This window comes from Lolium perenne, chromosome 2 (genome assembly GCF_019359855.2).
Source record: "Lolium perenne isolate Kyuss_39 chromosome 2, Kyuss_2.0, whole genome shotgun sequence".
Classification (NCBI taxonomy): Eukaryota; Viridiplantae; Streptophyta; class Magnoliopsida; order Poales; family Poaceae; genus Lolium; species Lolium perenne.
This window is the reverse complement of record NC_067245.2, coordinates 281,231,275-281,243,511: the sequence shown is the minus strand read 5'-3', so window position 1 is coordinate 281,243,511 and position 12,237 is coordinate 281,231,275. Positions and strand designations below refer to the sequence as shown.

General features: G+C 45.3%; 1 protein-coding gene across 1 annotated transcript; it reads right to left on the bottom strand.

Annotated features, from left to right (window-relative positions):
- Positions 1-3,920: 3,920 nt before the first annotated feature.
- Positions 3,921-11,607, bottom strand: LOC127336544 (putative ABC transporter C family member 15). Its single transcript, XM_051363371.2, has 11 exons — positions 11,403-11,607; positions 8,253-10,615; positions 7,963-8,049; positions 7,205-7,870; positions 6,947-7,111; positions 6,441-6,735; positions 6,138-6,352; positions 5,317-5,622; positions 4,818-4,881; positions 4,483-4,722; positions 3,921-4,386 (listed from the first exon to the last, which is right to left on the bottom strand). Exons 1-11 carry the CDS (start codon positions 11,503-11,505, stop codon positions 4,283-4,285), a joined length of 4,608 nt encoding a protein of 1,535 aa, XP_051219331.1. The 5' UTR covers positions 11,506-11,607; the 3' UTR covers positions 3,921-4,282.
- Between the last annotated feature and the right edge of the window lie 630 nt (positions 11,608-12,237).

The window sequence follows — 12,237 nt, the reverse complement described above, 5'->3', positions numbered from 1 at the left end:
ATTGTCTGTGCGAGTCGTGGGCGACGGTGAGCCATGACTCCATCATCGGCGCCAACCAAAAATACAGGAAGTATTGGGCGAGGATCAAGACCGAGTTCGATGAGCGCAAGCTCATCAACATCGACTACAACAAAGTGACAATGAAGAGGAGCCAAAAGGCAATATCGACGCGATGGGCCATCATCTAGGCGTCGGTGAACATGTTCCATAGGTACCATCATGACTTAGAGACCAGAGGCGACAGCCGCGCCAACGTCGCCCAACTGGTACGACTCTTTCTTACATAATCTATAGCGCCTACAATATGTTCGATGAAATAATTGTGCTTCCTTTGGTTAGTTTGACAAGGACATGGAGTTGTACCCGAAGAACTCGGATGGGCATAAGTCGTTCGTGCTGATGCATTGTTATAGCAATCTCAAGAAGAACCACAAATGGAGGTTGACGCGTGTTTCGTTGTCGAAGGGGAAAGACGCCATTGATCTGGATGCGCCGCTGGCAACATCGGCATGGCGCCCTATAAGCAACAAGGCTGCCAAGGCCGCCTTGGCCGACGCTGCATTGGTCGAGAAGACGCAGGCGTCGCTCACGCAGTGCCTCGTCGAGGTTTCCTCGACCTTGCTCTCCCGAGACAAAAAAGCCGAGGAAAGGTGGGCGGCGCTGCTCAAAAGGCAAGAGGAGAAGATGGAGTTGAAAAAATGCAGGGACGCCATGTCCCTGCTGAGAGCGTCGACAGAAGGAATGTCTCCCCGGACGCGGGCGGCGCCCAACTTCTTCAAAGGCCAGATCCTCGACGAGATCGAAGCCAAAATGGCGGCGGCCGAGGCGGAGTCCGAGGTGGCGGCCCAAGCAGCGGCAGCGGCCCCAACCCTGGAGCAAGAGCCGGCAGACGCATCCGCTACTACACCTGGGTTGGCCTCTGCCTCGACGTCGGCGACGGAGCATGCACACTGGGTAGATCACGACAAGTTCATCGTGATCGACGGGCCTACGTCGACTCAGGATGCGTCGTCGGCGTCGGCATCGCCCTACCCCAACCCCTTCTTTTAATTCATCTGTCGGCATGTAATATGATCGCGCGCCAATACTTCGGTGGAAACGATCTCTTTTAAATGCAAACTATTTGAATTTCTCATTGGGGACGGCCTTTGGGGGACGCGACTGGGGAGCGACATCCCCAAACGCGGCACGAACAAAACTCGTCCCCAAACGCTCGATCCGGCGCCGTTTGGGGACGGTTTGGGGGACACGACTGGAGATGCTCCTAGACCATCTCCATCGGCGACCCCCGGTAGCACTTTAGGGGGCCGGTATCGAAAATCAACTCAGTCTAGAGTAATTTCTAGTTTTTATATCAATATAGTTTTTTATATATGTAGAGTAATTTGTAGTTAAAGAAAACATATGGAAAACGGGGACGCCTTTTTTTTTCATTGGAACGGAGGGCGCAGTATTCTCGTAGCCCGATCCGACTCGAAGAATGAAGAGTTGAAGACAGTCATTCTTACCGCGGTGATCTGATTTTGTGCTTAACAGCGAGCCTAGAAAAGAAAGATTGTTTAGAGCATCCCCACTCGTTGGCGCTCCCCACGCCCAAATCCGGCGAAATTTTCGTCCGGATTGGATGAAGATTTAGCGTGGGGAGCGCCGAAGTTCCAGCCGTCCCCCCGGCAGGAAACCCCCAACCTCGACCATTTAACATATTTCAAACAAATTCAACATAAAATTTAACAAGTTCGGCAAACAAGAGGACGAAAATTGCTGAAACAAATTCGGCGATAACAGTACAATGTTTAACAAGTGCTGAAACAAATGAAGCACACAAATTTCACAATTTTTCAAACAAATTAAGACAGACTAGTTGGCGTCGGCGTTGGCGTTGCCTCGGAGCCTCCATATGTGCTCCACCGGATCATCTTGCAGCAGCTGGTGCATTGTAGAGTCTCGAATCTCCTGGCGCATAGCAATGAAGGCGGCCCATGATGGAGGCACCTGGTGATTAGGCTGTGCAAGAGGACCCTCTCTCTCATATGGTGCTTCTTGCTCAGTCAGAGGAACCGGATGCTTTCGCTCATCTTCAATAATCATGTTGTGTAGGCACACACAGCAGTTCATCACCTCCCACATCTGATCTTTGGACCAAGTCATAGCGGGGAACCGGACGACAGCAAATCTCTGCTGTAGGACACCAAATGCTCGCTCGACGTCTTTTCGGCAAGCTTCTTGTTTCTTGACAAACTCGCAAAGTTTGGGGGTGCTAGGGTTGGAGATCGTCTTCACAAATGTTGCCCACTTTGGATAGATACCGTCTGCAAGGTAGTATCCTTTGTTGTAGTGCCGACCATTGATCACATAGTCCACCGGGGGAGCATGACCCTCAACAAGCTTGGAAAAGACCGGGGAGCAGTTTAGGACGTTGATGTCATTGTTGGATCCAGGCATACCAAAGAAAGAGTGCCAAATCCAAAGATCATGGGTAGCCACTGCTTCAAGTATCACAGTGCAGCCTTTTTGTGACCCTTGTACATTCCACCGCCACGCAAACGGACAGTTCTTCCATTGCCAATGCATGCAGTCAATGCTTCCAAGCATCCCTGGAAAACCTCTAGCTTCATTTGTTGCAAGGATCCTCTGAGTGTCTTCGACAGTGGGTGATCTCAAGTAATAGTCCCCGAACACCGCTATGACGGCCTGTGAGAACCGGTAGAAACAATCAAGGGCGGTGGACTCCGCCATCCGAAGATAGTCATCTGCAGTATCACCGGGAGCTCCATACGCCAAAGATCCTCATAGCCACCGTGCACTTCTGCAGTGACGAAAATCCAACCAAACCGGTGCAATCCGCCTTGCATCCGAAGTAGGGATCAAAGTGGCGGATGGCATACACAATTTGCGAAATAGCTTTCTGCTCATCCCGAAACGACGCCGGAAACAGTCTCACCGTGCAATGGATTGTCGGCGAAGTAGTCGGCGTACAACATGCGGTAGCCCTCAATTCGCTTTCACGGCTTGCACTTCCGTCGACCTCGTGCCGACCCACCACGCCGACGAGTTGCCGGTCCCGGCGTACATGCTTGCCAAGCAACCAAGGATCATCATGTGCTCGTCGTCTTGGGCGGCCGCCATCTCTTCTTGCATAAGCTCGACGAACATCTGCTCCTCCTCTTCGTCCGAGTCCATGGCCGGCGAGGCAAATGGACGAACACGACGGGCGTGGTCGAGGCAACCCGAGCCGCGAGCGACGACGAGCAAGCAGCCGGAAAACAGGGCCGGCGGAAGAGCGACGGATAGGCCGTCGTCCAAACACGGCGGAATATAGGCAGGTGGGGAAGGAGTGGCGGCGCAATCTGGGCAACAAGCCGGCGGGGTGGTGCCGGCGGCGAGAGAGATACGAGGGGTGGGGGAGATTTTGAGCGACGTGGCGGTGGGGTTCGTGCGTCGAGTCACCGACAGATCGGGCCCTTCCCCGCTTTTCACTCGTCCGGAGTCCCCGAGCGCTCCCCGGGGGGCCGGGGGGGCGTGGGATCGCCGGATGAATTTAGGCCCAAATCCGGACGAAAACGAGGAACCGGGGGCGCAACTGGGCCGAATTACGCCGTCCGGATGGAAAAAACGCTCGCCGGGGGCCTCCTCGGGGGGACGAGTGGAGATGCTCTTATGACCGTCGACCGAACGACGGCCGGCGGCCCGCCGCGACCGCTCATGTTCGCCCCAAACCCAGCAAGGTAGCGAGTGACCAAACTAACTAAATCATCAGGGGTCGCCGCTGCTTTATGGCTTTGGGGCCAGGCTTTCCTCAGATCAGTGTATGCTCTCCCGGATCCTGTACAACTCGTAGGCTCGGCGTGCCACCTGCTCGACGGAATGCCTGACTCGACACACCGCAGGTAAGCACCCCACTACGAACCCCATCCAGGGACTTGTTTAACTGAAATTCAGCAATTGCGCGCGGACTCCTCTCTTATGAGTTATGATGACATGTTCCGAGGAAATTTTAGAGTTTACACGGGATAGCTGCATTCCGTGACTTATTTTTTCTTACACCAGAGAGCAGCATCCATATCAACTACTGTACTAGTACATTACATGGCTTAATATATATTCCGAGTCATCTGAAATCTAAGAGCTAGCCCCGCCTGTTGTAGATCCTATCGCCTCTGCCTGTGTGGGATTCCTGCGTACTTGTCATCTGGAGAGAAACCGTGTACTGTGTGCTGTCTTTCTACTGGGTTCTGCTGTGCGCCTAGTTGGCTCCGCCGTTGTTCAATTGTTTGTGGTGCTGTTAAAAGCCCTTGGATCTCCGTGAGTACTCCTTTATGAGCCTGGAGAATTCGGACTTTTCGTCCTCCAGTAATCTCGATGGCGTGTCGTATTCTATAATTCTTCCTGCTCGTCACAAAGTAGTACATGTTTTAGCGATGTGGCAGCTAAGTCCAATAAAATGTAGAGAAAATGTCTATGCTATTCGATGAAGTGCCTTACCTTCGCTGAAGACAAGAATCAGATCACTGTCGATAACCGTGTGAATTCTGTGTGCCACTGTCAGCACCGTGCAGTCCCCAAACTCCTCGCGGAGTGTTTGCTGGATAATTGCATCCGTTGATGAGTCAACTGAAGCAGTTGCCTCATCGAGGACAAGAACATTGCTTCGTTTTAGTAGAACCCTTCCCAGGCAAAACAACTGCCTTTGTCCAACGCTCCAGTTTTCCCCATTTTCCACAACTGCAAGAGAAATCTCATTTGATCATCTCAATGGAGACACCCATACTCTCTTAGCCACGCTAGTATTCTGTTGTACACAAAAACAGTGCTATTACCTGTTGAGTCCAGCTTCTTTGGGCTTTGACGAACTATGTCACCAAGCTGGCATTTATCCAATGTCTGGCCAAAAGAAATGTATACTACTGGTCAAGTAGAGGAAGTACACCGTTCAGATCTTTTAATGATTACCCTTTTTTTGGGTAGATCCTCCTTATCTTTTTATTCATTACATAGATATGTTTGAAGAATGGAATTGATCAAGTTGCAATCTATATGAAATATCACATCAGCTTCTGTTTGCTAATTGTAGTTATAAAAGAGACCAACCACATATGTTTCCTAGGTTATATATCAGCAGTTTTGACCTTTCATAGATAGGCATAATCATGAGATCACATTTTATCAGCATAAACTGTTATCCATATTTACATTGTAACATGGACACTATTGGTAATAATGAGCAATGATACGAGGTGTTAGGCTCTCTTTTGGACAGGTTATACCGTATAATTTACCTCCCTAATCATCAGGAAAAATATAATTTGACTTATTTACCTCCCATATGTGTTGATCAGAATATTCATTCAGTGGATCAAGATTTCCTCTCACTGTGCCCTCAAACATGGTTGGATCTTGTGGGATGATGCTAAGTCTGCCTCGTAAATCATGCAACCCAATTTTGCTGAGATCAACATTGTCAATTTCAATTGTTCCTACTCTTGGTTCGACGATCCGGAAAAGCGCTTGAATCAAAGTTGACTTTCCACTGCCAGTACGTCCAACAATTCCCACCTTTTTCCGCCCAGGAATTGTACATGATATATTTCTCAAAACAGATGGGAGATGCTCTGCATATCGAACCTGTAAAATAAAATAGCCACATTAAATGGCTTCTTTTGAGCATGTCATGTTCAGAAATGCAAAAATGAAGAGATATATTTTTAACTAAAAAGTGAGAGCTTCCCGTTTTGTTCTGATAGAACATACACAAACTGTTATAGCTTTAATGATACGAGTTTTGCTCCAGATAGGGTGTCAAGGTGGGATCCCTGTGGGATTTCACTTATATTGTATGTTGCTCTTTCTAGTTCAATTTTTAGTGTCAAAATTTACACTATAAAAAGTAAAATGCACTACAAGTGAGATTTAGATAGGATCCCACTTGACACCCTAGCTCCAGAACGTATTTGTGCAAGCTGGTTTACTCTGCTTTAGAGCATATGTTAATTCGGTTTGGAACTTACTCTGTAAGTTAAAATATTTATAGTTACAAGGCCTGGGGTGATAGAATTTGTGTTATGTTGTACACTGTTCATATATGTACTTGTGGAGGGTCTCTGGTCATAAGGTATAAATCACAGTGACATTATGCATACCTCCAAGTTTCTTATATTTATAGTGCCATCCTTTGGCCAGCTGTTTGGGGGCCGGTGATCATCAACTATTAGAGGAGCCTCACTAGGAATCCTTGAGTACTGCATTATTCTTTCAACCGAAATCATTTTATTCTCTGTGTTGCAAATGTTCCAGGTTATAGCTGACAACTGTCCATTGAGGTTCAGTGCATATGTCACTGCAAGTCCAGCAATGCCTGTACATACAACTATGTCAGTTTGGCGGCCACCAGAAATGAGTGATACCAAAAAATCAATGATAACTTTTGTGCATACAAAACTTACTTGGATTTATAAAACCTTCGGGAAGACTCACTAGCAGAGTCAAAGAAAAGGCAAAAACAAAGTTAGATAGCATGTTTAGCCTGAAGCAAAGCCACTCTACTGCTGAGATGTTATGGAACCATGGTCGTGAGTGGTTGTTCACAAGGCTGATGTTTGCTTTGCTGAAACGGTCTTTTTGTCCATATGCTCTAATACTTGCTGCACCTGTAAGTGATTCCGCAAAGTGGTGGAGTATTGGAGCCCTTTGAATTTGTGACAAACGAGCCAGCTCTCTTGCTGTTGGTATGTAGTACCGCTGCATGTCACAAGCAAAATATTAGATTCAGTGCTTTGTGAAAAGAAGATCATTATCAAGGAGGACAGTTCACTATGGCTAATTCATTGTGCAGAATTAACTTGGTGCATACATTTTATGGCTAAATAATTGTGCATAATTAACTTGGTGCATACTTTTTATTCGGACACGTTAATTCTAGTGCAAAAGTATCACTGTGCAGAGCTCTTACTTGAAACACATAACAGATTGCTGTCACTGGTATAAAGATGGCAAAAACTGGCCACGCGACCTGTGACATAACGCCAATGGTCCCCAGAAGCTGTATAACTGAAAATGCGCACCAACCAAGCTTGTTTGCCATTTCCAGATCTAAAACACTTTGGTCATTTGAGACCTGTTACATTGCACAGTACACAATTGTTAACTTGAAGGTGTGTGTGGGTACAACACAGTGAAAAAATGGTGTGAGGGGTAACTGAATACTAACCCTGTTTAGGATCCTGCCAGTAGGTGTGGAATCAAAGAAGGACATGGGAGCACGGAGGATGCAGTGGAGCATATTCTTAAAGAACTTCTCAGCTGTTAGTAGACCAACAAGTGACACAAGCATCGACCGACCCAGAACACAAAATGCACTTCCTATAGATAGTGCTATGTATACGGTGAAAAGAAGGCCTAATCCAACTCTTGGGGTGATTGCTGATGTTGGTGGACACGCCCATGCCATCCAATAGTTGCTTGCTACCTGGAATATTTGGAAGAATGACTGTGCAGCAACTATTACAGGTGCTAATGCACCACCGTGAACCGCCTTCAGGTATGCCCAGTAGACCTTCTTGCCAATTCCTCCCTTTTCTCGTTCTTCATCTTGTGTTAGCCTTCCCTTTTCATTCATGCCTTGTGAGACATCGTGTGCAGACTCTTGTTTGATTATGCCCTGAATTTGATCATCAGTATCGCTTTGTTTCTCAAATTCATCATCACTATCTGCTAACTTTTGGTTGGCTGTTGACAGAATTCGGCTAGAACTCTCGGCATTAATGACAGACTCAATTGCCTGGCTATGGGCTCCTACTATGGCTTCAAATCCTATGTTCTGTTGAAGGAGATCATCAAATTTTCCTCTTTGCACAATCTTCCCATCCTGCATGACCTATTGATATGTACCCCGTGGTTATTTTACAAATTATTAGCAGTACTAACATACAAGTAGTATTTGCGAACAGAGGTGTTTTTGATACTTACTAGTATGAGGTCTGCAGCTGGAAGAAATTCAACTTGATGGGTCACATACAATATTGTTTTGTCTTTAAGCATTCCCATTAGGCAATCCTGCAGAACAATATAGTAGTTCATTCTATCAGCATTTATGCAGACTAATGTCTATAAACTGTAGAATAATAAGGAAACATAGTGACGGTTATCCTGTTTAAATCATATGCGACTTAAGTTTCGGAAGATAAATGATCAAGGTAAAAGGATGCGAACATAGATACTCATTATATGGTTTTGTGGACACTAATAACTAAACAAACCTTGAAAAGTTGGCCTCCAGTGTGAGCATCTACTGCACTGAAAGGATCATCAAAGAGATATATATCTGCATCCTCGTATACTGACCTTGCAATCTGAATCCTCTGCTTCTGACCACCACTCATGTTAATTCCTCTTTCTCCAATCTCTGTCAAATCACCATTTGCAAATAGCTCAAGATCTTTAGTCAATGCACAAGCTTGTATTATCTTTTGATATTTTTCCTTGTCATATGGGTTTCCAAACAGAATGTTGTCTCTGATGTTCCCAGACAGAATCCAGGCTGTCTGAGGAACATATGCTTTTCTCCCACTGACCCTCACAGTCCCAGCTAGCTTCGGCATCTCCCCAAGTATGCATGATAATAAACTGGATTTCCCAGAGCCAACCATTCCACAGATAGCTACTTTCATCCCTCTCTTTACCTTTAAATTTACATCTGTTATAGTTGGAGATGAGTTCTCAAATTCCCAGCTAAATGCTCCATGATCAATCTCCACATCGTAGTCCGTGTCACTTCTTGGTACTTCTGTAATCGTGTCACATTTCAATTCTTCTTCCTGGAGGTATTGTGCTACTCGATCAGCTGAAACTTTCCCCTGAGCAAACACCGAAAGTAAATCGGGAAGTGTGAATATTGGATCTTGTAGCATCCGGAATGTTGCTAGAGCAGACAAAACAGTACCAGCTGTTAAAGGAATTCCCATCAATATACATGTACCGAATGTTATGGAGGATATGAACGCAGGGGACCCCCAAAATATGAATGTTGTAAAAGCTGACAACCTTACAGATTTCCATAACCAATTGTGCTCATCTCTTCGCAATGCTTCTAGCTTTTGAAGGTACTCTGTATCCCATGCTTGAAGTTTCAGTATTTTCATGCTTCTAAGTACTTCAGTTGTTGCCTTCATTCTTTTGTCTTTAGCAGTCATGATCTTTGATTGCAACCTTTTCTGCAGTCTGGTTAGAGGAATATTGCAAGCCATTATTGCCAGTGTTGCTGCTAAACCAGCCCATGCTCCAGCCCCTAGGTTTTGATAGAGAACATAGACTGCTAGAGAAAGCTGTATGGGCAACATCCAGATGTAGTTGATGTACCATATAACATCAGTTATCCTTTGTATATCTACACTCATGTAGTTTATGATCTCTCCACTTGTATGCTTCTGCCTTGCAGTGCAGGATAATCGGAGCCCCTTTTGATAGATCTGGGATATCAAAGCAGCTCGTAGCCGCATTCCAAGCCGCCGAGCTCCAAAAATCCACTGCCTCTGAGATACTGTCTCCACAACCTTAGCACTGAGGAATGCGGCTGCAAGAAGATAGCCTTTATTGAGTCCGTACTTCCTCTCTCCCCCAAGGAACTTCACCAAGTTATTGATTAATGATGGTCCAACATAGGATGCACATGCACATAAAACTGCAAATGCTGCATTGATTATAGCTTTTCTTCTAATAAATAGGAAAATTGCTCTATAGATTGATAAAGTACTTAAACCATGCCTGCTTCTAACATCTGCTACGATCCTCCTAAATGAATCAGAGAGTAAATCGGCAAAGTCCCTTGCATCAATATCTGGTACATCATTCTTATCAAGTGGTTTCTTGTATCCGATAGCAAAGAGAGGGTTCATCCAGGAGAATGTGACAAGGTCCAGAACACTTGCTCTGCTATACAGGCATGCCCTTTCAGATTCTGTCTGCTGTCCTGCGGATGGGCTCAGTAGTGGCTCTGTTATGCTGCTGTTTATTAAGGTAATTCCTGTTTTTCCGCTGGCAGATATGAAAAACAGATAAGTGCAGATAGCAAGTGTGAACAGGTCAATCAATTCTGCATACCCTATGTACTCATGATCTGACAAACTGAGCCTGAGATCAAATATCACAATGATAACTGATTGCATAAAGTTAAATATCCACCATGCCCGAATTGTGAGTGGATGATTTGCAGATTTTGTCTTATCTAGACCGAATACTGCTAGTGACAATATTATCCAGGATAGGACCTGTAAACCTTCACCCATAACAAAAGGTGGGTACTTGCAACCACTTATTCTTCCTTGTAACGGCAAAAGCAATATCCTCAGGACGTGGGTGGCTAATATAAGCAGACAACAAACTTTGCTTGCTTGATATGAGACACCGAGCTTTATGTCTGCACTCTTTTGTTGTTGATTAGAATGCTTGTTGCTTTCAGGTATTGCAGTCTTCAATCTCTGCCTGCACCATCTGATTCTCTTGAACAGAAACTGAACCGCGATAATCGCGATAAATACCAGTTGTATCAATGCAAAAACGATCGTCCAGAAACAAGGTGAATATATTTCTGGCCATTTCCGCAGGTATTGTGACATAATGGAATCTGCAACGTTGCACAGAAAACTTGTGTGTCAGAAATCGGTAACATAATAGGTTATTTATCCAATTTTGATTTCCCTTATGAATAGGACGGGTGAGCTACAGCTACGCTGTTAATGCTCAAGTAAATAACAAACATCATGTTTTTGTGAAAAATGAAATTGGAATCCCCCTGGATGAATCATTGGCCGACTTTAAGGAAATAGATTTGTTGATATTTTGCTTCTCTAAGCTAATTGTACCGCAACCTGATGAGCTAAAAACACACATCCTCCTAGTATTCCATTTATTGACATTTGATAGGAATATTCCTTGAGAAGTGCTCATGTGCTTCCTTAATGACAACATAAATGTTTTCTTAAGAGACTATGATACTGGCAGGTGAAATTCTCTAGAAAAGTATATCTTTATTCTCTTTTTGGAGGTTGCATAGGAGTGTTTCTTAGTCAGAGTGATACAATCTTTTTGCAAAAAGGATATTAGGATGAAGATGGAAAGCTCATCATTGCCCATGACCTGACTGTTGCCATTACAGTTTTGGTAAATTTCCTTCACGGACATGTTTGTAAATGAAATGAAACTCTTATGCAGTTCTGCTCCGTGTTGGAATACAGAAAATCAAAACATTTCCAAGAGGACTCAAAATTTCTTATAGAATCCATTCATTTGCAGGAACGAGAAAAGCAATGCCAAAAGAGTGGTGGGCGAAGGAAAGCCATGCAGTTCAGTCGACCCATGGACACATCTCCCAGGAGACGAATCAATCTTCCGGGGGATCGGCTAAGCGTTACCTGGCGAATCGTCGAGGAAGCCCGATGCATGGAGGAACATCTCCTGCAGCCTTTCGTGAATCCTCGCGAGAGCAGGCGAGTGCAGGCTCCACCCTCCTTCCATGGCACAGTGAGGCCAATGCGAGTGCGAGACAGAAGGAGAGAAGAATGGGAGGGAGAGGTGGCGATGGTGATATAGCGGTGGTGGAGAGAGCCCAGACCCTGATGGTTACGGTTTTGGCCCGTAGTATGTAGCACGCCGTGGCAGAGGGTCTAGGATAGAAAACACACAGCTTTCACCAGACAGGCCAGGCCAACACCATCCGTTGAAAAACTCTGCTAACTCGTGCATCATCATGGTGCATGGACATGGATGTATGCATTTCCAATCCATTGGCGAACAGCAGCATCTGGTGCTGACTGCTGAGTATCATTGTATGGGGTGCACCGGCCGGTTCAGCTGAATTGTTCTTTGTTTTTCGTGGAGTAAACCATTAGAGGCCGGGTTCCAGTATCAAAAGCATCCACTAGATAGCATCAATTCCAGTTCCATTAATAGATGATATTCCCCCTTCTGATGAGTTATTTTTCCTTCCATGTTCCATTAGCAGCTTACCCTACGATGCAAAGTGGGTCAGCTTAAATTAAACCGTGTTAAAACTTACTACTCCTTCCGGCTATAAATAGATGTTTAAGGTTTGTTTAAATCTGGATATATGTAGACACTAAATAGCGTCTAAATACATCTAAATTTAGACAAATCTCAGAGTATAAGGCACCACAATGGTGAAGCTAACAATTTCAGTCATTTCGGCCATCTGTTCTGAATGAGTCGAAAAGCTACACATGAGCGCAT